Source organism: Hydra vulgaris, chromosome 06, assembly GCF_038396675.1.
Source record: "Hydra vulgaris chromosome 06, alternate assembly HydraT2T_AEP".
NCBI classification, from domain to species: domain Eukaryota; kingdom Metazoa; phylum Cnidaria; class Hydrozoa; order Anthoathecata; family Hydridae; genus Hydra; species Hydra vulgaris.
Window position 1 is genome coordinate 22,720,001 of NC_088925.1, and position 27,936 is coordinate 22,747,936.

General features: G+C 26.3%; 2 protein-coding genes across 9 annotated transcripts in view; one reads left to right on the forward strand and one right to left on the reverse strand.

Annotated features, from left to right (window-relative positions):
- The window catches only part of LOC100204308 (solute carrier family 49 member 4 homolog), a 29,783-nt gene extending 13,955 nt beyond the window's left edge, over nt 1-15,828 (reverse strand). The window contains exons 1-8 of one of the 6 annotated variants that reach the window (XM_065799607.1): nt 3,424-3,515; nt 3,193-3,326; nt 2,782-3,003; nt 2,588-2,678; nt 1,968-2,490; nt 1,689-1,875; nt 1,386-1,568; nt 1,097-1,147 (exon numbers count right to left, since the gene is read on the reverse strand). In XM_065799607.1, coding sequence (XP_065655679.1) covers nt 1,097-1,147; nt 1,386-1,568; nt 1,689-1,875; nt 1,968-2,490; nt 2,588-2,678; nt 2,782-3,003; nt 3,193-3,310 — 1,375 coding nt within the window. In that variant the 5' untranslated portion in view covers nt 3,311-3,326; nt 3,424-3,515. Of the gene's footprint in view, nt 1-339; nt 1,148-1,385; nt 1,569-1,688; nt 1,876-1,967; nt 2,491-2,587; nt 2,679-2,781; nt 3,004-3,192; nt 3,327-3,423; nt 3,585-15,694 lie in introns of those variants that run through there. The other 5 variants (XM_065799603.1, XM_065799606.1, XM_065799604.1 and 2 more) reach the window with 5 other exon arrangements.
- On the forward strand, nt 6,712-27,569 carry LOC100200709 (phosphatidylserine decarboxylase proenzyme, mitochondrial). Of its 3 annotated transcripts, XM_065799608.1 has the most exons (8): nt 6,712-6,891; nt 9,711-9,807; nt 19,743-19,933; nt 21,372-21,608; nt 23,693-23,843; nt 24,016-24,162; nt 25,390-25,556; nt 26,516-27,195. In XM_065799608.1, exons 1-8 carry the CDS (start codon nt 6,805-6,807, stop codon nt 26,732-26,734), a joined length of 1,296 nt encoding a protein of 431 aa, XP_065655680.1. In that variant the 5' UTR covers nt 6,712-6,804; the 3' UTR covers nt 26,735-27,195. The 3 variants fall into 3 exon arrangements, with proteins under 3 accessions (XP_065655680.1, XP_065655681.1, XP_065655682.1); XM_065799609.1 differs by lacking the exons at nt 6,712-6,891; nt 9,711-9,807 and adding an exon at nt 14,655-14,829 and having other exon boundaries at nt 26,516-27,569; XM_065799610.1 differs by lacking the exons at nt 6,712-6,891; nt 9,711-9,807 and adding an exon at nt 16,058-16,171.
- The last annotated feature ends 367 nt before the right edge of the window (nt 27,570-27,936 follow it).

The window sequence follows — 27,936 nt, forward strand, 5'->3', positions numbered from 1 at the left end:
TGTGACATGTTTTTGATGTCGATAGAGTACGACTAGGTTGAATCTATGGGTACTTGCCAATGCTATATTTCTATAGGTATCGATTTGTACGTAATAGGCTTGTATGAAAAAGAAATAAAGATGCTTTTAATTTTTTTGCGGTAACATTGGTCTAGCTTTTTAAAGCATACAAATGGTGTTTCTTATTTTAGTGTTTAAAAAGTTTATGTTGCTTTCTAAGAAATATCCTTATCAAATATCCTTAAAAGTTTTGTTGCTTTGGTTCTTTCGATAATTTTATTTTCTAGTTTTAGCAATGGTTATATACTCAGTATATACACATTTTTTCTTTGATCGGAATGAAATAGAACGTAGTTGGTTTTTTCTGTATTCAATGATAACTTGTTAGATTCAAATCAAGTATTAAGTTTTTCAAGTTCAATACTTGCAGTTTGAAAAAGTTCTACGATAGAAGTAAATGATTAAAATAAATTAGATTTGTCTGCAAACATTACGCCATTAAGAAGTACTTCGGATATTCATTGATGTATAGCAAAAAGTATCGTATCGTGAGAAAGAGGAGGGGCAAGTTTAGTGTTGTGGGAAGGAGGGGGTGCAAGGTAATTAGTTGGGGACGACACAACCCCTAAAAACATTTTTTTCGAGAATTGCACTTGTGATAAATATATTTTAACACTGCGCTTATGTGCCTTTTTTCATAACTATTAAGTACGTCTGCAACACTAAACAACCTAAAGTTTTAGTTGACTTTGTTAGACTAATTTTATTTTGATTAACAAGACACTAAAAATGCGTATAAGACACTACAAATTTTATCAATTCCTGTAGACTTTGCAATTTTTAATTTGACTTTTTTAAATTTTTAAATCTTCAATTAAAACAGTTTCTGTTTTAATTGAAGATTTAAAAATTTTGAATATGAGTTTGCTTATGACCGCAAAGACACATAAACACATACACGTGTGTGTTTTTGTATTCATAGATGATCAAGCATAAAAATGTTTAGTATTAATATGTTGTTATTTTTCAAAAATTTCTTGATTTTTTTCATCAATTTTCATTCTTTTATAGTTTTCACTGACAAAGAAAAGCATACCCAATGACATAATGCATATTGCAAATAAACACCAGTTCATCCATGAAACTCCTAAAAACAAAAATAAAGACAAGTCAAAATAAAAACAAAAACATCTTAAAAAATAAAATTTTTATTCATCATAATTTTATTTTTTAAATACAGAATATATTAGGAAAAAGGTAGAACTTATATTTAAAAAGGTAGAACTTATAGTTATAATTAGTTATTTATATAACTTATAATTTATATGTAATTTATATATATTTATACAGTTTATAATTAATTATAAATCGTTTTTGTTAAACACCTATATTAGGGATCCCAAGTATAAGCAAAAAGATAAACGCAAACAAATTGTTGACAACACTAATAAACGCAATGCTAACGGTCTCTGGCACAGGATAAGTAAGCTCCACCACTAATTCAAATAACAATGGAATTGATCCATTTATGCAAAAACCACCGATAATGCATGAAATATACACACTTGCTAGAAAAAAAAATTACATAATTTTTAAAATTAACTTTTTAGATAAGTAGTTTATCATACGATAAAATTTAAAAATGCGTAATGCTTTCTAGAAAAAAATTGAAAAACTATTTCTTTTACCTCTGGAGAAAGGTGCAATTTTTTCACATATTAACGTAATCCATAAGAAGGTGGTAGATGCAATGGAATACAAAACAACAATAATAAGTTTTAGCCTACAGTTAAATCTATCAGCTAGTTTACCGACCATAATTCCACCAAACACACTTGACATAGTGGTAATGAAACCAACCAGACCACATTCTTTCTAAAATTAAAACGTTTGTATAAAGTACTTCTTTATAAAACAAACAATAACAACAGTAACAACAACAATAACAACAAATTTATAGAACTTGCTTGAGAAATATCAAGTCCGTTGCCTCTCAGATTGACAGCTAACATAGCGCCCCATCCGCTATAAACACCAGTAACTGAAGAGGCTACTGCCATTATAAGCCAAAAATCTTTGATTTTTATAAGTCTAACCAATCCAATTTTAAATTTTATTTTTTCAAATGATGCTGAATTTGAGGGAGGGTATGGTGGCTTGTTTCGGAAACAAAAAATTGATGCGAAAAGAAGCAAAGCTGATAATGCAAATTCTAGATACATTAAATATTCAATTCTTGTGCGCATAATTAACCTTGAAGCAGTATTCTGTTCGTCAAAAGGGTTTGATTCATTTTTTATAATTAAATCTGGCACAAATGCAGGACCAATCAAATGAGAAATAGCAATGCCAAGCGGACACGATAATGAAGCAATAGCGGTAGCAGTTGTTCGTTGTTTAGCGGGAAACCATGTACTTGAAAGAAAGGGAGCAGCGGCTTGGGCTAACATTCCGCCGAGACCATTAAAAATTTGCCCTGTGTTTAAAATCCTAAAGTAAATAAAGTTATATATAATTAAAAAGATATGAAATCTCTTTTTTTTTTTTCATCAAGTAAAATTTAAAATTTTATGTAAAAAAACCTCACCACTTTGCCCAGTCATTTTTTAAAGGGATGCATCTAAAGACAGCTCCAATAGTCATCATTGACAACGACATAAGTAGTGTAATTCGGAGACCTAAAATACCAATAAACGCTGTTAGTAAACCAAAATGTTCTTTTTACACTCTTATGTCAATTTAAAGAAAACGTATTACATAACGAGATACTTTTTTACTTGCCGTTTCGTTGCACTAACCAATACATTTGCATAGAAAATATAACAAACAAAATTGTATCCCAGTTAGCCAACATAGATATGTCAGTGTTATTCCAATGAAATGTTTTTTTGACAGAAGAAGATATAGGTCCAAAAATGTTCCAAGAGAAATATTGTAATATTACGTAACATGAGAACAAAAACAAAACAAACCAACGCATTGGAGTGACAGCGGTTTTAACTGCTAGAAAAAAATGTAACCGATTTAAAAAATAAAAAATTCCTTTAAAAAATATTATTTTAAATTCAAGTACTATAGAATACGCGAAAAATAAATTAAGTTAAATGTTGTTAAAGTTTGTGTAATAAAAATTAAATTTAGAGGAATTTTATAAAATATTAAAATAACAAAATAAACAAAAATAAAACTTACCACTTTCGCTTTCGTTTACTTTATCTACAGCGGTTAACATCGAGGAAGACATCATAAAACTTTGTTCTTCAACTATTGGTGATGGATTATTCCTCGCTACACGCTGTTTTGAACTCATGTATTCAATGATTGTTCTGCAAAGTTTAAAAAACTTTATTAAATAAGAAAGGTGTAAATAAGTATATAAATAACTAAAAGTTTATTAAAAACATAAGGAACAATATCTTTTACAATGAAGGTCATCAAAGTTCGTTTATCTCACCATGATGGTAATGAATATTGCGAGCAATGAAAAGTTTTTTTAAACAAAAGTATAAAAAATGACGTCAAATTTTAAATTAAATCCTGTTTTACTGAGAGTATTTATTAGTCTCTGAAGTGTAATCCAATTGGGCACATTTAAAATGACTGCACTATTCTTCCGTCATAAACATAAGCAGTTTTTTGAAACTGAGAAAACGATTTTCGTTTTTATAATAACTTTTTTTTAAGGTGGTTCACCAATATAAAAAACCACAAAATTAAAAGAAATCTTCTTTATTTTATTTTGGATGATTTTTGTACAATATTTAATCATTTTTTTTAATTATAAAAAAAACTTTTTTTTTAATATTTTTTCATTTATACCATGTATTTTAAAAACTCATAGCAATGCGCGTACCTACATAATAATGATCAAAAAATTGGTTTACTCATCTTATAAGATTGCGCATCTTATTAGAAGACAAATAAAGCAAAGTGTACAAAATATTTATATTTACAAAAAATTTATTTAAATGAGTTAAATATAAATATTTAACTCATTTATATGATGTTTTTGTAAATATGAATGCTTTGTATATATTGCATTAGGGAAAGGTTGCGTAAGATGAGCAGGTTCCTAAGACGGTACAACTTCTTTTACGGGTCAGCTAATGATTTTTTCGCGAACTTTTTTAGAGATTTTTTTATGGTTGCGATAATTACTTTTTACTTAAGTATAGTCCTTGAAGATACAATTTTATTTAATTTTTTTTGCGATTATATTTTTGTATTTTGAGTTGCATTAATTAAAACTCATCTTAGGAAACTGGTTTCCTAAGATGAGATTTAATTAATGTTATTCCAAATAATTTTTTTTTAAGTAGAAGAAAATTATTTCGAAAAGGCTACCAATGTAAAAAAGGAACAAAAAGTATTAACAAACATTAAAGTTGTTTACAGTTAAAATTGCATCTATAAACTTTGAAGAAGCATAATTAGTCGGCATTTGGTCTAAAGCTTTTTTCAATTTCGGTTTTCAACGAGAATGAATTTTAGGACCAAAAAAACACATGTTTTGATAAATTCATGACATATTAAATTAATAAAAAAACAAAACAAGAAAAGCCAAAAAAAATTGAGCAGATCAAAAGTATCTAACATTCTCTTATTTTTTCTTGTAAATCTGGGATTTTTTTGCTATGTTCCGCTAAGGTTATTCAACTTATTATGTTGTCACTTATAAAACAAACAGCCGTAAGTTAAGCAGCCGTAACGCAGTGGTAAGCGCGCTTGCCTCAGAAGCTAGAGATCCTTGGTTCAAACGTCACCTCTGGGCAAGTTTTAAAACATCGGTAAGGAAGGAGGTGTGAACTTCCTTTCGAACGCTCTTCTCTTCTTCTAAACAAGGTTGCTGCGTGAAGAAACAAGTTGAGAATTATACATTCAAATATATATAGCGGTTGCCTAATGGTCCGCTAAGTCACCGATGAGCAAAACTCCAATAAATCTCTAAAAAATATCTATCTAGGTCCACTAGAAATCCTTCTAAACAATGTTTGCTGGGTACAGAAAACGTTTTTACATATTTTGCTAATAAAAACGTCTTTAACCTTTTTATTTTTTCGGAAATGAAAAACAAATGTTTGAACCTTGTACATAAAAGTCATTAAAAAGTTCATACTAAAGTTATTCAATTAGTAAGATTTGGTTCTAAATTGCAAACGAAGCAATTGCTAGTAAATCAACAAAAGTAAAAAAATAAGGTGTGTTGATATATAAGTTAATATAGAGACTTTTTTAAGTATCAAAGAGTAGTGTTAATAATCAAATATTATTTTTATATTTATACATATATTTTTTTAACGAACAAAAAAAATATATTTAAGTTTTTTTTTTCTTTATTTAAACCCATCAAGTAACTCTATGTAAAGATAGAGATCATTATTTATTTCTTTAAACCTATTTAAGACTAAACGACGATTGCTAGAAAAGACTAGAAAAACTTGTAATAATTAATAACTTGTAATACAAATAAATACAATGTAGTAAACTCACTATTCATTTATCAATGTGGATAATGCTGTTTTAGTGTGGCTTTTCTTTTTTTGATTTTATTTTTTTGATTTTTTTGATTTTTTTTTGATTTTTTTGATTTTTTGCACTTTAAGTGGAAAGCAAGCCATGCTGCGTTTCTTTACAGACCACAGTACTTGTGTAATATAATATACTTATGTATAATATACATAACAACACAATAGTGTTTTTATATAAATTATTTGAAACAACATTTTTAAAAACAATTGGGTACAAACATTGAACCCATTTGGGTTCAAACTCTCCTTTTAAAGTTCATATAATATCAAAGATGGAAAGCTTTACTAAAACAACATTGTCCACATTGATAAAAGAATACTAAATAGTGAATTTACTACATTGTTTAAACTGTTTATAACTGTTTTTATTTATTTTTATAACGGTTTTAATCGGTTATAACGGTTTTAATCGGTTATAAATTTTACATACATTTTTTTTGTGACAACATTGTGGTCTTAAAAGTAGCACGTTTCAAGGTCTTTGAAAAACTAGTTTTTAAAAAATTGCTTGATCGTTGAGTCAAAGCTCGAAATATAAGTTGTGTCTTTTCTAACATTTGCAAATATTAGAAAAGACTCAACTTTTATTTTGTTATTTGTTTCATTTTTTTATAATAAACATAGTTTATTATAAAAGGTTTAGCTAGATGTGTTTATTTGATTTTTTTAGATGTGGTTACTTGGTTTTTTAAGACGAGTTTCCGCTATTTAAAAACAAAAATTCGAAGGGTTCATGTTAAATTTAAATTACAATTTAAATTTAACATAAATTTTCAGAAGGGGAAAAACGAAGACAATGTTGTTAACCTTTTAGAAGTACTGTCTGATTCATTCTTACTTTTTCTCCCCACTCTTGACTGTTGTTTTTGGTTAAGTGCTATATTGTTTATTTTAATAAAATTTTCAATGGAAAGTTGATAATTTTCCTGACTTAACATGTTATTAAAAAGAAATATTTCCCAACAATGACGTACGTTAAATGGGATATGACACATTTACATTCGAAGAATTCATCTGTGTAAATTTTGTCAGTGTCTTGATTTTTTTTTTTTTTTTGTCGTTCAAAAATACAAATAGATTGCGATAGAATTCTTTTAACTTCCTCTTCATAAAAATCAGAATGTGCGACAAGTACTTAGGCTAAGACGAAAAACGTTTAAATATGTTTAAGATGTTTTTTGTTGGTTTTTTGTTTATTTTCGTTAATACATAAGAGTAGCATTTAAAAATTCTTTTTTTTAAATAACTTCGATACTTTAAATTAAAACTTGCATTGATGTTAAAACACATATTGATGTTTTTATTTATGTGTAATATTTTTTTATGGAGACCAAAAATGGCTGTCGACATTTTATCTCTAAAGGTAAATCGTAATAATTTATTAAATGATAATAGACTACGCTATTAAATATTTACTGAAGTAAAGACTTTTACAAATAAGTAATAAAAAAAAGTCGAAAAGGTTTTATAAAAGTCCGTTTACACGAATAAACTATCATACTTACAAGACTACACATTACGTGTAGACCATACACACAGAATAATACAATACATTGATATAGACGAATTGGTTTAAGACGCATTTTCTATCGTTTTAAATGACAAAAGTAAAACAATGGATAGACTGTTTAGGAATATTTTTGTTTGATTTAACTTCTAATACTCGTTGGTCATTTTTTTTTTTTAACTTCGAACGTGTTTTTCGAGTGTCTTATTTTTGTAGATAATAATATTTTTTTATTTTTTATAATTTAACATTGTGTGATTTATGATTTCCTTATTTAATAAAGTTAATTATTGCTGTTTTACTTATAAAAAAATATACTTATAAAAATATTTAATTATTAACTTAAAAATAAAATACATTTTGTAAGTAATTTGTAATTAAGTTAATGATAAAATATATTTAATTGTTAACTCAATTACAGTGCGCCCTTAGCATTAGATTTGTGTCGTAAAATTATCAATCGATAAATAAATTTTTCATCATAAACGCTCAAGTAGCTCTATATATAGTGATAGTTAAGGTGAGTATAGAAACCTAGCGTAGGAGTCCTCCCCCCATTCTCCATAACCCCCCCCCCCCCCCACACACACACACACACTCTTAATATCAATATATTTACATTTCAGCATATTTTTAATATTTTGCTGTAAATATCCAATGAGTTTCTTATGGATTTTTTGAAAGAAAATCGACGTATATTTTGTTCCAATGTCGTAAGTGCAACGTTTAGTATTTTAAAATTGAGATAATTAAAAGTACAATACTTGTACCGCCAGTACAAATCAAGCACACCACCTGATATTTGTACTGGTGGCTGTGGATTTAAAATGCACTAGCTGATTGTGTCATTTTTTGTAAAAGACCAACATTTTATTACAATTGTCGTACTGATTGCGAAAAAAATGGCTCCGTGATATAGGTGCAGTTTGATATGGAAAAATTTTGAGTATCACTTAGTTGGCCACAAAATGCAATGGCTTGTAAATTATAATTGACCACGCCAAGAAGGAGAAGTAACTACTATGGAGATATGGTGTCAAGGCTAGAGTTTTGCATTTTGATCAATTGTGGGTTAATGGTTATGGAGTAGTCTTTTGCCACATTAAGTTGTGATCTGGATGCGTCTAAACTACAGTAGCTTCTTTGATTAACCAAAAGTTCGGGTTTTTCCAAAGTTTACTAAATTATATAGATTAATTAGGCACCAAAAAAACGGATGACGGATAGAATTTGACTGAAGACTACACAATTGAACCTCTTGGTTCTGAGCTAGAGCTCTAACCACTGCACACGCTGCGTAAATTTGTAATATTTTATGATTGGATGTGCAAAAGTTACGAAAAAAAACCCTGGTGAAGCTTCTTTGCTAAAAACGACACCAGTAGCTGTTTGCTCAAAATAGGATCTTTTTAGGCCAGAAGGAAGAGCTTCTTATGTCTTGATCCAGGTGTACACAAGTTTAGTCTGCTACAGCTTTCACTTTTGGAGTTCCTGTAGAAGGGTTAGCCTCATTTTGCACCTTAGCATGATCAAAGGGATTTCTTTTATTGAGTTTATGCCGCAGGAAGTGGATGTTTGTGAGATTTACCAAAACCAATTTTTTGTAAAAAAAACAAAAAAACAACAACAACAACAAAAATGTAAGCCAAACAGAAATTCTAAACGTAAATCTGTCTTGGATTAGGATTTTGAAATTTCATAACCTGTGTGGATATAGAATAATACCTCAAAATATCGTTTTGGGGATATTATTGTTATTTACGTACCATTTTTTACAAAGGATACTGAGTGGAAAGAAAATTTAAAAATTTAATGAGTTACCGCTTGATAAATTGCAAGCTCAAGTAATTCTTAAGCTCGCAATTTGTTAATTACAAATTGAAAAAGATCTATTGGGCTTGCCGGTTTTTCTATTTATTGTAAGAAAGTAAATGTAATTTAAAAGTTGTTACATACCTGGGGGATAGTTATAATAAAAAATTAAAGACAAAAAATTAAAGACAAAAAATTAAACAATTTAAACAGTAAAGAATCAAGGATTTTGTTTTATGTATTGTACTAATGTGAAAAAAAGAGCTCTTTTGTTATTAAACATATTCCAGTTTAATGACTGTTAATATTTGATTAAAACTAGTCTTTTGAAGTAGTACCGAAGAATACGCACACACACACACGCACGCACGCACGCACGCACGCACGCACGCACGCACGCACGCACGCACGCACGCACGCACGCACGCACGCACGCACGCACAACTATGAATTTATTCTAAAAAATAGAGTGCTCAATGTTCTTAAAAGAACAGAACACTAATAAATAAGTAGAAAATCATTTATAGTTTTTATTTTATTTTACACAGAGTTTCATCAATAGAGACTCATAGGAAATCTGATGAGTCTTTATTGAAACCAGAAAACTGATTTCTGATGAGTCTTTATTGATAAAACACTGTGAAACAAAAAAAATTTGAAAACTGATTTTCTAATAATTTCTAATAATTTATATATATATATATATATATATATATATATATATATATATATATATATATATATATATATATATATATATATATATATATATATATATATATATATATATATATATATATATATATATATATATATTTATACATATACATTTTTATATACATCAAAAAAAAATTTGTGTATAGCAAAAGAAAATGATCGATTCTCGAAAAATCTGCATTTATGGCAAAAAATATGTTATTTCTCAATTCTTTGTATCAAAGAAAGTACTTCAAACTAGAGGCAAGTTTTGTGGTTTTTAGGTTATTTTAATTCTTAACTTTTACATACGAATTTATTATTATTATTATTGTTATTATTATTGTTATATTTATACAAGGGCGGATGTATAAGAGTGAGGGTCGATTGCCCCCTCCTCCCCTCAAATACTTCAAAAAGAAATGTTTTTTTTCAAATTCATAAGTTTACAAAGCATGTTGTTTGAAAGCTGAAGTAAATTGGGGAGGGTATTTAAAAGTCATCAGAAATTGTAATAAATTTGTGAGGTGCAAATAAAATCGGACTATTGGGATAGCAAAATATGACAGTAATATATGATATTAATGTAAAATGATATAAGACAAATATTCTAAAAAAAATTAACTACAAAAACAAACCAAACTCTGAGTCAATGTAGCAGAACTCTATTGTAGTAGCAGGCTATAATGAAGTCAAGTAGCAGCACTTCTTTGTAGCAGCAGGCTATAAGATAGTTAATGTAGCAGCACTTCCGCACTTCCTTGTAGGAGCAGGATATAAGATAGTTGATGTAGCAACATGCTACACATGTTTTACATATTTGTCAGTCAATCAAGCAATACACATCAAATGTTTTAAAAATATTATATAACAAAAACAAAAACTATTATTAAAAAAAAAATTCTGTCATTAGTGTTGCAGTTATTTAAAAAATGATAAAAGTTAATATACTTCCACAGATATATATATATATATATATATATATATATATATATATATATATATATATATATATATATATATATATATATATATATATATATATATATATGTATATATATATATATATATATATATATATGTGTATGGGCAATTCCATTTTTAACTTATGTTACACGCGCTACAACTTCATCAAATATTTGCCTATTTAAACTGTAAATTAAATTTTTAGCTATTTTGTATGAAAGCTGTTAGTCTAAAGAATAAATTAAGCTAAAAAGTTTTGAGTGAGGCCAAAAGAGGGCCAATTTATTGCTAAAAATGCCACTTAAGCAGTTTGTATTAGAAACTTCCACAAGATGTTGAGAATTCTATACCTAAGTATTGAACTCATTCATTAATAGTAATTAACAAAGGCAATTTAAAAAAACTGGTGGCACTCTTCCTGAGTGATTTTTCATAACATTTATTAAAGTTATAAAGTTATCAGAAACAGTTTTTTCTGCAAAACCAAGAGCGGCTTTTAAAAGTTACGTTAGAATGACAACTTTATACTTATTAAGTCTAATACTTATTAAGTCATCTAAATAAGAAAATCTTTAGTTTGCTGAAATTCTTACTTGCACTTTTTACGTTTATGCATACTGCCTTATTTTCAATAGGTTGAATTTTTTAAATGCTGCAAAGTATTTACATTTAAATCTTTTAAAATATTATTAGCATAAAAATTGTTATCACAGATAAGAGGGTTCAGGTATATGTGATTGTTTGTGACAAGAGGGAAGAGGTTAGAATTAACAAATATACGGTAACATGCTTTATGGATGACCCCCCTTAATTACATTTATAAATGATTTGTTTTACAAAAACAAAAATATTAACCAAGTAAGAATTATGTAATGATGTAGTTCACTTTGTAAACAACAAAAATTTAACGAAAAGCTCCAGAACTTTAGTAAATGCATGTAGATTTAACTTATGTTACACAAATTTAAAATTAAAATGTGCTTTAACTTAGAATCGTTATTAAAAACTTTAAATGTAAAAATGTAACATTTAATATTCTTTCCCATATTTTATTTAAGAATTTAAGTTTTTTAACCAAATTTTTGAAAAAACAAAATTTTATCATGTTTTTGTTAACTTATGCTACATGAAAATTGCAAAAGTTCTTTTGTTTTTTTCTTGAAATATATATTTTTTATAAAGCATAAAATATGACCAACAACAAATTGTACCTGCAAGCTCCATTTTCATGCTAAATTATTTTGGATTACATAAATAAGTTCATGGTTAAAATATCATTTTACAATGATGCCCATATATATACAGCCCTCCTCCAATGGAATTGCCCATATATATACAGCCCTCGGAATTAGGGTCGGCATTCAGCAATACTTTTTTGCAGCAATTTTTTTGCTGATCTGATGACTACCTCTAACAGATTAAGGTTGGCAAAATGTACATACATACATATATATATATATATATATATATATATATATATATATATATATATATATATATATATATATATATATATATATATTTATATATATAATAAACATTGTTATGCTTGTTACAAAAAACAATAATGAACTAATTAAACGTCAACAATGAATTAATTAAATGTCTGCCTTTTACTAATATAATTAAAAGTGTTTTTTAAACATTCTTAACTTAGTTATTTTAGAATTTAAGTTATAAAGACTTTTGAAAAATCATTAATAGTATATAAGGGAGAGTGGTGTGCCTTGGAGGTGTGTGTAACTTGGAGGCACGTCAATTGTGTTGCTATCTTGAGTGATGAATTCAAACTGAAATTTTAGTTGCATGTATTGGCCATTAAAGGCTCATAATTGCTTGTTTTACCACTGCTTAACACATTTGTTGTTGCAATAAAAATAAAAGTTTGTTTCTGTTACTAAAAAGTAACCTTTTTAGGGTGTATTCTTTTTTTCCTACAACTGTAGGTATAAACTTTATTTTATAATTGATTATCAAAATTTGTAAATCATGTTTTCAGCTACATTTATGCATGTTTGAAATTGCTTAACTCCTAACCTATATGGTTAGTATATGGTAGCGATTTTGTAAAAACTATGGTAGCGGTGTACCTTAGAGGTAGCTAATGTTGTGTATGTTGGTGGTACCACCAAGATATACACTTGCATGATTTTGTAAATATTATTATGAGTAATATTTGTTATGAAAGTATTTTTTAAATGTAATATGTTGTTGTAGTTTATTATGATTTTTTTTTTGTTTATTAAGAATTTCTTTTGTATAATATGATGTGTGTATTTCTTTGTTAAAATGTAACTATTTTTCTCAAATTGTTATCTTCTCTTCAATAATTTTCTCAAATTATCAAAGAGAAGATAAAACTGTGTATGAGTTGGAAAAATCAGACATGGTCTTTCAGTTGCCAAATCCCTCTATTACAGGAGGTTCAGGATGACAGGTGGAAAAACTATCATTTGGCATTAACTCTGATTACCTGAATGTAGAATAGACAAATGCTAAATACTAAGTGAAAGACTTAATATTACTAAACTTTAATGTACATATTTGTTATTACTCTTTTTTTAATCAAATTTATTTCTTTTGTAATTGTTTAATATTTCTAAGTATAAATTAGTTTAAATTTATAATCATACATAAATTCAACATAAATATAAATTAATATATAGTTTATATAAATCTAACTAGTTAGATTAATATTATCTTGAATGAGGCTGATTTGAATGATCTCATTTGAGATAATAGTCCAATTATTCTATAAGTAAACATTATATCAAATTTCTACCAAGTTGAATACTTAATCTGTTAAAACAATAATACCCCCAAGGTACAACATACATAACTCCAAGACACACCACCAGTGGTGTAAGCTATTTTTTAAAATTAAAAAAAGGGATGAAAAATATGGCAGGATGTTAAATAAAAAATCTTTTAACTAATATCATCAAGATAAAGAAAATATATTGTTACAGAACGTATTGTAAGTATTTTTTATATTTGTAAAAGTTTGAAAATATCACTGAGGTACACCAATCTCCCCTACATACATAGATGTGGTCTTGTTGCAATTTGTGGCTTCAATTTTCAAAACCTCTAAGCATTGCTCTGATCTTTTAAACTATTGACCAATCATTCTTCTTATTATTAGCAAGGTTTTTAGTTGTAAATTTAAAAAACTTTTAACATCTCTTTATGAGTCTAACAATGCATTCTCTGAAAATCAAATTTTGATACTTCCTTTTACCATGCGATGAGGTAAGGACTGTTTTTCTTGACATATTAAAAGCTTTCAATAAAGTTTGGTATGCTGGTTTTCTCTATAAACTTTTCTCATATATTATGCGTTTAGGAAATTAAAACTCCTAAAATTATTGAGTCTTTGCTTTGTCATTCTTTCTGTATTATTTAAACTTGATATAAAAAACTTTTTTTTTTACTAGTAATCTTTGTTGTTCCTCACTATTCCCATATTGTTTTTCATCTATATTTTTAATTTCCCTGATACTTTTATTTCTAAAGTAAATCTGTTTACTTATGGTATAACCATATATTTCAGTCTTGATTAAAAGTATTTCAGTCTTGATTAAAAAGTCATTTTTGATTAAAAAGTCATTTTTGATTAAAAAGTCATTTTTGATTAAAACAGGGACATCAGTGTCTAATCAATTTTCTCAAAATAAAACTATTTTATTTGCTAGTAATATGCAATAATTATTATTTTTGAAAGTTCTATGTTGATGACATTAACTGAGTCCTCTTCTTTGGGCCTTTTTATCTCAGACTATCTTTTTGTACTGACCTTTGATAAAAAACATCTATATCTTTTTTAGCACATAATGAAATGTCAATGTATTAAATGCAATCAAAAGCAAAACAAGACGTTCTTTAAAGAAACTTATTTAAGATTAAAACAACAACCTTAAATATGGCTCTTTATATCTCTTTTGAAATTTAAAAAGGATAAAAATATATGATATTTAACAAAGTTATATCATAATTTTATAGAAAATTAAAAATGAAATTTTTTGTTTTATAATAAGAATAAACAAATAATGATGTTTTTCTGGGTTTTCTTTTTTTTTTCTTTTTTTTTTTTTTTGCATTATTTATGTTTTCAGATTAAAGACAAAAAAAACTTTTCATTTCTATTTATATTTTGTTTCTTTGTATTAGTCATATGTTCATTTCTTTGTGAGTTATCACACATTTTAGGATTAAAAACTTGAAGGCTAAAGTAAAAAAATGTAGTATTAGATGAAAGTATGAAAATGTCAAACGTTCTTTATTTTAATCAGTTAATCTGCTGTAGTTTATTATTTGATTGTAAGTGTGTAACTAAAACATTTAAAATATATATTTTGAACTATTTAAGATATTAAAATTTATTGTGAATAAATTTTGTTACATTCACAAATCTAAATTTGTTAGTACGCATACTGTTATAGCTTTTTTTTTTTATTTATGTGTTTCTTTTTTTAAGAAATTTTTATTTGAAAAATAATAAATAAATGATATAAACAAGTAGATTTTATTAAATTTTAGAATTTTAAATTTAGTTCATAAATAACATTAATGTTAATGTTTTTTAATGTATTTTTCTATCCAAATTAATAAAACTCAAAAGTTTTTAAATCTAAATTAAAAATCTTAAATTCTAAATGTTAAACATAGAGGTGTGGAACTGCAAGTTTAAACAAAGTACATAGTGATTTGATATTATTTGAAATTATAACTATGTACAGTTTTTGACTTTTAAGTAAAAACAATTTAAGTACACAGTTTTAGAAACTGAAAACTGAATTAAAAGATAAAATTGAAAATCTGTCACTGAATACATTTGTTTTTGTTTTTTCCTTTTTTTAAAATCTTTTTTTAATTTTTATCTATAAAATTAATAATAAATAAGTTAATGTTACTTGTTATTTTGAAGATTAAACGTTTTAGTTATGATTTGTAATAAAAATTATGCATTCAAAGAAAATATTATGTTAAAATGAAAGTAATGCTGTTATTTCTAAATTGTTATTTTGTATACAAAATAAAAAGTATAACAATGTTAAGGTAAAATTAATATCAAAAGCAATTAATAAAGATCACTAAACCTTATTAAATACTTTTTATTTCTCATGAATATAAAAATTAAGTAATTAACAAATAATTTTCATATCAAGCAAAAATTTTAACTAACCATTTGAAAAATCATGCAGATGTAATCACAGCTCAATGCAATGCAATGTTGCAATGTGATCTTCAATTTCATGCTTTTTAAAAATTGATCAACTTTACTAAATGTCAAATGTTTCTCATGGCAACAGATTTCTACTCACAGCTAAAGTATAGATGCTAATATTGAATTAACTTTTTACTTGTATTTCTTAAAGTTGTATAAAATATTTATAAGTTTGCATTGAGTTCACTTTTTGCTTATTGAAAAAAAAGATTAATTTTTCAAAAGATTTTTTTAATTAATTTTTAATGTTATCTGCTCCATCAAATTGAGATATGTACATCTATATTTTTTAACTACCACTGTAAGTTGTTTTATTATAAGTAATTTAATTAGATCATTCTTGGAAGTTTTTTTATTTTCAGCCTAAATCACTTATTTTATAGTTATTATTTTTATCATTTCATAATCACATTTTTTGTTTAGAACATGTAAAAGGTAAATTTGTTTGCTTCAATGATTAAATAAGTTGATTAATTGAGCTTATAATGAAATAAAATAAGTAAAATAAGTTGATACTAAAATAAATTAAGATTATTTGAGATAATAGATTGAAATAAATTTATAGTAGATTAAATTACAAAATTTACCTTTAATCTATTGATTTTTTAGCTTAAATAAAATACTCTTACTAAAATATTGAATAAACTAAACTCATAGAAAAAGTCTTTTTTTTTTTAATTAATATTTTTATAATCTTGTCCTTTTATAATCTTTTTTTTAAAACAAACAAACAAACAATTTAAACAAATGTATTGACTAAATTAGAGATGACAGGGTAAAATGTAAAACATTTTAGAAAACAGCAGTCTCACCCTTCAGCTAAATAAAACTTTAACTATTGAGCTTAAGATAATGCATTATCTATGTTTCTAAATGACTTTCTATTTTTGCCTTGACACTTAAAGTTTAGTACTAAACTTTTGAAATTTGTATATACAGGGTGTTAGCCAAGATTATGTTTTTTAACACGTTTTTTGCAATAATGGGAATATTTATTGTTATTGTTCTACAAAATATTGGAAATTTCTATTAAAATTGTCCTATTACTTCAAAAAAAAATGTCATTGAATTTTGGGAGTTATAAACCCATTAGGAGTTCTGCTGTATATGTGGTGCCATTGGGCTGGTTAACACCTTGATATAGAGAAAAAGTAAAATTTTAAAAGTCCAGAGATCTGTTATTTTAGATACTAATACTATTAATTATAGTAATATGCGTACATACATACATATAAACAAAAGTTTCTAATAAAATTTAGAACAATATCCAAGACACTGCAGGCTGAATTTTTACACTTTTGAGAATTAATTTTAGCGCAAACAAATTTATAAGAAAGTTCTAATATATCATTAGCGTGTTTTAGGTTAAAATTTATCAAAGATAAAACTTAAGAAGTTTTTCCAAATTTAGATATAATGAGAATAAAATGAAATTGCTGTGTAAGTTGTACTGGAGAGTGTTCATTTTCTGTTCTAAAATGAGTAAATATTAAATGAAATTGCTGTATAAATTGTACTGGAGAGTATCGATTTTCTGTTTTAAAAAGAGTAAATATTAAATGAAATTGCTGTGTAAATTGTACTGGAGAGTATTCATTTTCTGTTCTAAAAAGAGTAAAGTATTTAATGAAATTGCTGTGTAAATTGTATTGGAGTGTGTTCATTTTCTGTTCTGAAAAAAGTAAAAATTTAAATGAGGTTAAATATGTCAAATGATCCTCTAATGCATTAGCTTTATTAAATATTGAAGCAGATTTTTTTAAATGTTAAATATGGATTTGTCATGCTTTTGTCACAGAAAAAGCTAGAAGAATTGATACAAAGTTCATAGTGTAACTACATTTTTTGAACAAAAAAGATTATTTTGTAATTTTATTTTAATTTAATATAGATGTTATTAGTATTAAAAATAATATAGCAGAGATGAGCCAGGTACTCGGCAAATTTTTTAGATGTGCTGATTTACCTTGCAGTTATTGGAGGTGCCTGGTAATTTTTGGAGGTGAACCCATAAACACAAAAAGAGGTGTTGGTTACATGGAAAACCCTGCAGTGTACTGGGTACTGGGTAATTTCAAATTACCTGGCAAACATTTATAAATTACAGGGTACCCATCATCTTCCAGAATTCTGATGCATTTGAAAAATTTACCTAGCTAACGCCCGTGTAGTTGATTTGTAGAATGTTACCATGCAAATATGTTTAGAATAAATCATGTCTAAAAATAGAAACTGTGTTAAATGATATACAGGTGACTTATCCTTGTAATTTTCGTTTTTCTGTTTTAGTATCATTTGGGTACTTTGTTTTTTAACACATTTTTGATATGGCATCTCATGAAATTGCAAACAATATCTTGAAAAGTACTGAACACTTAAGTAAGATCGCTTACAGGCTTTGCAAAATGCAGGTTATAGCAAATCTGGTGCATACAAGGTTCTTGGACAAGCAGAGATGGTGGGTTTCTATGACTGATGGTCGTAGAAACAATGGAGCTGGTAGAAAGATCACTAATGCTGCACTTGGAGGTCTTATACATGAATTTAAAAACACAACAAACAAAAGTTTAAGAAGAGCTGCCCCAAAATGCAATGTTTGCCACAAAACTGTCTTAAATACTTTGAACAGACTTGGTGTTTATTGTCACAAGCGAAAACCAGCACCATTTTACCATCCAGCTAAGAAAGGTGAAATAAGAAAAGCCTTTGGATGGCTTTATCGACAGCATTTAACAAATGGAGCAGGTGGACTTCCGATCATCATAATGGATGATGAAACATATATAACACAGAATGATGGGGCCAAGTTTTCAAGTAAAACTTTTTATGCCAAAGATGCCTCAACAACTCCAGAAAAGATTCCCTTTTCAGGCCGCACCAAGTTTCCCTTTAAAGTAGGTGTTTGGTATGCATTGTGTGATCATGGTGTTTCTGATTACTTTATCTGGAACCAGGGAATGGCCATTGATGCCCAGATGTACAAATTTGAATGCCTTCAACGAAGACTAATCCCCTACATTGAGAAGCACTGCCCTGATAAAGCTTGAATTATTTGGCCAGACAAAGCTTCATCACATTATTCTTCAAAAGTAGTTAAGTATTTAAACAAACAAATTCCATTTGTTTTAAAACAAAATAACTCCATCAATGTCCCTCAATGTCGGCCTATCGAGCTCCTTCATGCTGAAATCAAAAGACAAGTGTTTGCTGATTCCTTTCAACCAGATAACGTTGATCAATTAAAATCAAGAGTATGTCAAATCATGAATGAACTTGTAAGCATGCTCCAAAAATGTGTACTAACTTTTCATCTTGGGTCCGTGCTCTTGTTGACAAAGCTTATCGCAATGGATTATGATCTGTTCAAAAGTAACTTGTAAACGTAAAACATGTAAAAAAGTAAAAAGTAAAACTTGTATAATGAATATAAATCTTTTATTGGAATGAATACTTTGTCTTTCTTTTACGAGTTTTTCAAATTTTTTTAAGAATAACAAGATTTTAAAAAAATTCTATGAATCAATTACACACACGTTACTTCAGGGGTAGCCAGACACCTCCAAGAAATAGCTAGCAACTCCAAAAATTACAAGGCAGCTAGCATAACAAATAATATCGCTGGGTACTCGGCACATCTCTATAATATAGGTGTAATAATAATTAAAAAAGTGACATTATGTAGAAACTACATGAGCAACAGTATTAAAATAAAAAAAGAAATGCAAAAGATTAAAATTTTTTACAACTAAAATCATTATAGATTTTAATGAGTTTAAACATTTTTTTAATAGTTTTTAATGAGTTTAAACATTTTTTTAATAGTTTGTAATGAGTTAAAACATTTTTTAACGACAATAAAGAAAGTAATTAGAGCTAGGAGTTTTTAATATTATTATAAAAATTTGAAAAAATAAAAATTTTTAAAAATAGTTTTTATTACTACAATGAAAGCTTAAATCTGCGCAGATAAATCTTTTTTAGCTGTAATAAAAATTTTTATTTTTAGATTTTTCTAAAAGTCACCAAGAGCATGAGCGGAGATCTCGTATTGAGTGGTTTTATATTCCAGCAGGTGTTGGATTCGGTTTATTGTGTTTTATACAACTTAGGCATATGTGGAGGCGTCAGCGCAATGCACCATTTGATGAAGCTAACGATGAACCTATAAAGAATGGATTCATATTTAAATCATGGCAGGTAAAAGTTTTTCTTTGATTTTAAGTGGTTATTTAATATATTTAATTGTTGCAATATATTTTATTATTATCATTATTATATATATATATATATATATATATATATATATATATATATATATATATATATATATATATATATATATATATATATATATATATATATATACACACAGAACTATACACTTGTGGTCATGTGATGCAACTAAGAATTTTTTTTAGATACAATTAAGTCACCCAAAGGAGTGACATCTCCTTATAGAACTCTTAAACTAATAAAAAAATAAAACATTGGTTTTATTTTTTTTATTAGTTTAAGAGTTCTATAAGAAGCAAAGTTTTTGCTCCTAAAGTTAAACTCTTTAAGGTGATTATTCAGATAAATATTTTTTGACTTTTTAACTATCTGAAATAATAATGAATAATGAATTTGTCTGAATGAACGGTTTCTTTAACTGATTACGATCATTATATTACATAATAAATAATTACATTTGTATTACATAATAAAAGTATTATTGGTAAAAATGTTTGAGGCTAAAGTTAGTTAAGTAAAGTTAGAGAGCATTTTATTATGCAAAATGCTAATAAAATAGCATTCAAAGTTTAACACATCAGTCAATTTAAATCAGTCAATTAAAAGTTTATATATATAAAGTTGGTGAAATATTAATAAAAGGGTGATTTACTATATTTTTTAAATAATGATCCTTTTAGGAATATAGTAAAATAGCTTTTTCTTCTTAAAAGCTCTTCTAAGTTAAATAGGCATGACCCATTCGGAATTTCCAGATATTAGAAGATAGTATAGGTATTGGTACTACTGGTATCAGATGCACTAGCATCAATCGTAACTTTTATTAAAAGATTTTTATCCAACTACATGGAAGTTTTCTTTAAAGGGATCCCAAACTACCAAGACATGTTGTGTTCATATTAAAGAGAATGGTAAAACATTTGGGCTAAATTCTTTTGATTAAAACAAGAGAATAAATGCATACGAAGAAAAACTAACTTTTTTGTTTGAGTTGAAGTTCACCTTCTCTATTTTGTTGTAGCCCAAATAGTCCTCCTAATATGCGCCGCAATCTACAGACTTGAAATGCAATCTACAGACTTGATAATTTATTCAAGTGCGTTTTATTTCTAAGAATTTTAGTACATGATGTCATTGATTTTTTTTTGTTTAAAAAATTTATCTTTTAACATGTCTGGGCGATTTGGGATTCCTTGAAGTATTAAGATTTATTATGTAATTAAATTAGTTAAAATATTATTTAATAGATCCTTACTTTAATTTTTTTTTTAAGTACTTAATGTCATAAAATATGTTAAATTATTGTTCTAAAGTGTTATAGGATACTGTCAAAAATTGTCCCCAAATTTTTTATTATAGTTTATAATAATAATTTATCTTGCTCATTTTTTACTTTCTTCAGGTTGAGGCATTCAAAATTATTCCTACACGTTTTCTATCACGAGTATGGGGTCATTGTTCCAACACGCACATTCCAGTACCACTGCGTGCACCTTTAATCAACTCTTATTGTCATCTTTTCAACTGTAACTTAAACGAAGCAGTGATTAGTGACGTGAAAGAGTATGAAACTTTTAATGCTTTTTTCACAAGACAGCTAAAACCAGGTGTGCGTGAAATTGATCATTCTGTTACAATGGTAGGTTTGTTACGCCTAATTATTTTTATTATTTTAAAGAATCAGCGTGCAAAATAAACTTTAGTACTCGGCATATGCCAAGGTTTTTGATAAGGTTTTTATCCTATTTTGATATATTGTTTCAGCTAAAAAGTGTAGTGACAAAAAAAAATTTTAGTTAACTATTTCTACATCTTCTTTAGAAATAAAAAGCATTTTCTAATTTATGCAGAGTTTATAAATTTTAACCTGCGAATTATACACGTTTGTTTTTTATTTATTTTTTTGCATTTTTTTAAATCTAAGAACCAATAGAATTCTTCTGTAAATAAAGTTTGTCAAAGTATTGACACTTTTACATGTTGAAGTAGTGTCATTTGAAAAATCTGATCAAAAACCAACCTTTTGTTAAACGTTTAATGATATTCTCAAAACTTAAACAACAATGTTTAATACATTGTTGTTTAAGTTTTGAGAATTTTTTTTTTAGTTTTTAATATTAAATTAAAATTTTTATTTAAGTTACATTAGTTATTTTAATTTTGGCTTATAAAACTTATTTTTATTCTACAGTTTATTTTTGAAATTGTTTTTCAAACTTATGTCATTTCAAATAAGTTTATTTTTCATTATATTTTAGTTTTTTTTTTTAAATAAAGCTATCATTGTTAATAAGTTTTAGTAGTAAGTACAAAACAGCAAATTGAAACAAAATTTTTAATTTGTTTTAATTAATGTTTGCTAGGTTTGATCACGAGGCAAGAAAGCATTTTACAAGAATAGTTATATTGACATTAAAAAAACAGTTTTAAAAGTTTTAGCATTTTTCTTTAATAATTTATGTACTTTAATAGAACTGTTCAGTTTACATTGCAATGTTAGACTTTGAAGTTGTCGACAATATTTTATAAATTTTCAAATAGTTAAAATAGATGCTGTGGAAAGATAAAACTATATATATATATATATATATATATATATAGATCTATAGTTTGTTGGCTTTGGGAAGAGCGGAAGGAAAAAAGTGATTCTTACGCCAACACATACGTCACTTTTAATTACTTTTGACTTTCGTCCAACATTTTCGTGTTGGACGAAAGTCAAAACCATATATTTAATTACAAATTAATTGTTATATAAAAAAAACACAAAAACGCAAATTTAATTGACCAGAATGTTTTTAAAAACATTCTGAATGTTTTAAAAACATTCTGAATGTTTTTAAAACATTCTGAATGTTTTTAACAATATAAACAATGTTTTTATTTTTATTTTTTTTAATAAAATGTTTTTATTTTTATTTTTTTTAATAAAATGTTTTTATTTTTATTTTTTTTACTGTAAATCATGCGCGGAGTGTTGCTACATCGACTATCTTATAGCCTGACTCGCAAGGGAGTGCTGCTACATCGACTGACAAATAGCCTGACTCGCAAGGGAGTGCTGCTACATCGACTGACAAATAGCCTGACTCGCAAGGGAGTGCTGCTACATCGACTGACAAATAGCCTGACATCGACTGAGGGTTTGGTTGGGGCAGGCAGTCTATCATTATTTAAAAAAAAAAATTCCGGTCTTGCATTTTAATTTTTACTTTTTGTCAACAAAATATGGAAAAAACTTTCCGACAACATCTAAGGGTTCTATATATATATATATATATATATATATATATATATATATATATATATATATATATATATATATATATATATATATATATATATATATATATTTCTCTGTAACGTCTTCAAATTATGATTTTATTTTTATATCCAGAGTTTTAAGTTTGTAATTTTATCTTTTGAAAATGTAGTATGTCAACTACGAAACATGTCAAGATTAAAAAATATTGTGTTTTTCTTTAAAATATGTTCACAATTATTGCTATTGCGTTGCTCAAGAAATATATATTTATATATATATATATATATATATATATATATATATATATATATATATATATATATATATATATATATATATATATATATATATAAATAAATAAATAAACATTATAAATATCTATATCTAGTAATATCGGATAGTATAGTATATAGTAATATAAATTTTTTATTTTATTTTTAAAAACTAATGAATTTTAGGTTTCACCTGCAGATTCAACTATACTTTCTTTGGGATCATTTTCACATAAAGATATGACTCTAGAGCAAATAAAAGGAGTAACATTCCCACTTAGTACTTTTTTTGGTCCAAGACATCCTTTTTTTAAAAAGCTTTGTTCATTTTTTCCAGGTAAAATGTTTATATATGTTGATCTTTTTACATGCAAACTGAACCCTAGAAGCAAATGATGAAAACATTGAAAATTGAAATGAAAGCTGTTAAAATGTTTTATCATTTTGTGATGTGATATTAGGTTTACATATGAATATTTATATAAAGTAAAATGACAATTTTTTTTTAGAGTCTGATCCACTATATTCTCCTGGGAGCTGTCATCAAGAGAATGATTTCAAAATTTTTTATTGTACTTTTTATCTTGCACCTGGTGATTACCATTGGTTTCATTCCCCAACAGAATGGACAGTTGACCAGCGAAGGCATATTCCAGGTTTTTGATTCTCCCAACAAGAAAATTTTTCCTAATTTTTTTTTATATATATTTGCTTTAATATATTTACTTGTATATTAATTTTAATTATGTAATTTTACTATTATGTATATACTTGAGTGGTTCCAAAAACAACATTTTTGAAAAATATCTGCAGCATGTACCTTAATGTGTTCTATATGCTAAAATAATGGATTGAAAAATTTTTTGTTCAAAAAACTTTTGAACAAAAAGTTTTTTTAGGGGTGCCAAAAAACAAGGTATTTAATGGGTCCCTATTAAAAGTTTAAAAAAATGTTTTTTAAAAGTATGTTTTGTTGCATTAAAAAAATGTTTTTCAAAAGCATGTTTTGTTACTAATATCACAAAGGATGCGGTAGTGGTGTAGTGGTAAGAGCGCTCGCTTTGTAAGCCAGAGGTTCGGAGTTCAACTCCCACCACGTCCCTGGAAGTACTGCGCTCAACTTAGTTTCTCCGCGCAGCGACCTTGCTCGGCAAGGTTCGTGTTTCGGAGTTAAAGAGTTGAGAGAGGGTTGCACCACAAATAACAACTAAAAAATAAAAAATTAAAAAAAAACACAAAAAAAATAAAATAAAATGAGTAGCCTCCTCGACTGTAGTGGCCCCCTCGGGCCTTGGGAGGTGAATAATCTAAAAAAAAAAAATCTCAAATGAAGTGAAATTATATCAAAATTTCGAAAATAACCATTATTTTATAAAAAAATGTTTAGAAAAAAAGTTAGAATCAAAACAATTTTGTAAAAATTAATATTTTTTATTTATAGGTAAAAAATGTGATTTTTCAGTAAAATCTAAAATAATAATTTTTTTATAAAATAATGATTATTTTTGATATTTTTATATAGTTTCACTTCCAACAAGAAATACTTTGAAAAACTTTTTTAATTAATATTAGGGACCCATTAAATGTTCAAGGGTCTTGAGGCACTCCTAAAAATAATTTCTATTCGAAAAACTTTTAAAACCAGTGTTATTTTTCACATAGAACACATTAAGGTGCATGCTGCAAATATTTTTCAAAAATTTTGTTTTTTGAACTACCTTAGTATATTCATAGATTTAATGATGTGTATTTACCTACGTGTTTAGGTTCACTCTATTCTAATATATTTTACACAATTTAGTTTTTTAATTTTCAACTTTAATCCAATTTTCAGAAAATAAAAAAAAAATTTTACTTATTTTTAATACTTATTTTTGGTTTAGGAAATTTGTTTTCAGTAAATCCTCGTGTTTTAAAAACTGTTGAAGGTATTTTTAACATCAATGAAAGAGTACTCTTATCTGGGCGATGGAAGCATGGTTTATTTATGTGTGGAGCTATTGGAGCTTATAATGTTGGCTCTATTAAGTTAAATTTTCCAGTTGAAAAAGTAAGTTCTTTTATATATTTCATTTTATTACTGTTTTCCTCTCTAAGGCCGAGGAAAATTAAATAAGTTTATATTAATAGTTAATAATTTTTCTTTTTTAATTGTATATGATATATATGTTATGTGTATATATATATATATATATATATATATATATATATATATATATATATATATATATATATATATATATATATATATATATATATATATTAGGGTGGAGCGATTTTGATAGCAAAAAAAAAGTTTAAAAATCAATATTCCTGAGACACGAATCAATGTCTATTAATTATAAGATGAAAGTAAAAAAATATTTTTTGATTTTGATGAGATCTTGAGGTTCTTTTTTGGATTCTAAATTCTTGACGGGTCCTAATATTTTTGAATTTTTTTTTTTCTAAAATATATCAACCTTGGACTCAAAAAAAGCAGAAAAAAATGCTTGTTTTATAAATAATAATATTATTTTCAAAATCAGCATATTATTCTGCTTCTTATATAATATATATGTATGTATATATATATGTATGTATATATATATATATATATATATATATATATATATATATATATATATATATATATATATATATATATATATATATCATGTAAGTTTTGTTATTGTATTCTACAAATAGAGTGCTCGATGTTCTTAAAGTACGATTTCAATTTGTTTAGCCATCATATCAAGGTCTTTTTTGCTATAAGGGTCATAAACTTGCGCAATGTAATTTAGTGTGCCAAAATTTTTTAATATAAAAAAAGAGAGTTCGTACAACAAACACATTAAACACTCTAAATTTTTTATAATAAAACCGTGTGATCAAAATACAACGAATTAAGAGCTATATATTTAGTTTGAAGATCATCTTCTTTGTTTTTAATTTATAATTGTTTTCTAATATGCAATTACTATAAAAATAGTTATTTTATTTTATAAATGGCTTTTGTTAAAATAGCAATTCGGAACAAACAGCCCCTTCAACTCGGATGGGTTTCAAGACCGTCTTTATCCTACTGGTGTTTTATTAAAACGAGGTGATACAGTTGGAAGATTCGAACTTGGCTCTTCCTTAGTATTAGTATTCACAGCACCTAAAACATTTAAATTCAATGTGAAATGTGGTGATAAAGTGAAGTATGGACAACCCTTAGGAAATATAAAAGATGAAAGTTAGTGCTTATCTACATCGACAAGGTGTATGAGATTAACTTTTCATGAAAAATCTACGAATAAATGTCTTACCAGACTTCCTAGTTTTTCATTAGAGGTCTAATAAGAATATATGTGATGATTAGTCGCTCTTGTTAGTGCCTGACGGGTTTGTTGATTTCATGCAGTTGTTCTGCGTTAGCTTTATAGTTATGAAATATCTTACCAAAAGAATAGATTGAACTAATAAAATGGATAGGATATTTTAATATAGTTATATGGTGGGACAATAAATTCTTAAAGAAATATTTTGGAATCGATAAAGTAAGGTATTAAATGACTTTTAATTAGGAATTTTTAACAGTTGTTCACTTTTTATATTTTGAGTGAATTGTTAGATATTTATGTCATGTTTTGTATTGATTTATTTTTTAAACCAAATAAAAAGCGTTCAATATTTTTTTGTAAACAAAGATCTGTTATAGTTTGTTCTGTGTTGTTTTCTACGCTTAAAATTTATCTACTAGTCGTGTCGTTATTAGCTACGTTTAAAATTTTTTTTTTTTTTATTTGAAAAAATTAAATTCATCAATATAATTTACAAATTGTGTTAATTTGTAAACAATGTTTGTTAGTGAGAATGGACATTCATACTGTATTCACCTAAATGCATTTCTTTCAAAAATTTTGGATCCCCATCAGTTGCTACTACTTCTGTTTTTAATGTTGATATTTATTATTTACTACTGTTGTATTTTATATTTTTGTTATCACTATTATTCTATTTTACATTGTTATTGTTATTATTTTTGTATTATTATATTTATTGTCATAGTATAAATATAAATATATTTTAAAAAGGTTTTATATTTTAATGTTTTTTTTTTGTTTTTTTTTTTGTTTATTTTGTTTTAAGGCTGTTTTTTAGTGGTTGAACCTCGATCGTTATAATTTTTTTTTATGTTAGGTTGTTTACATTTTTGAAAATCAAATTTTCAGCGTGACATTTTTGTTACTAATTTTTTTGTGTGTAATTTAGTTTGTTATTTATTTTTAACACCCAAACTTTGGGTGTAAAAAAAATGCTTAAACGTACATTTATGTTGAGGATTTTTTTTAACTTTTATGTAATACTTTTTTTTTTTTATCTCAAAATCTCTCTTTTTCATCACGAATTTTGCAATTATTAAACTTAATCGAAGTTGCAATCTTATACCGCTGTTGATA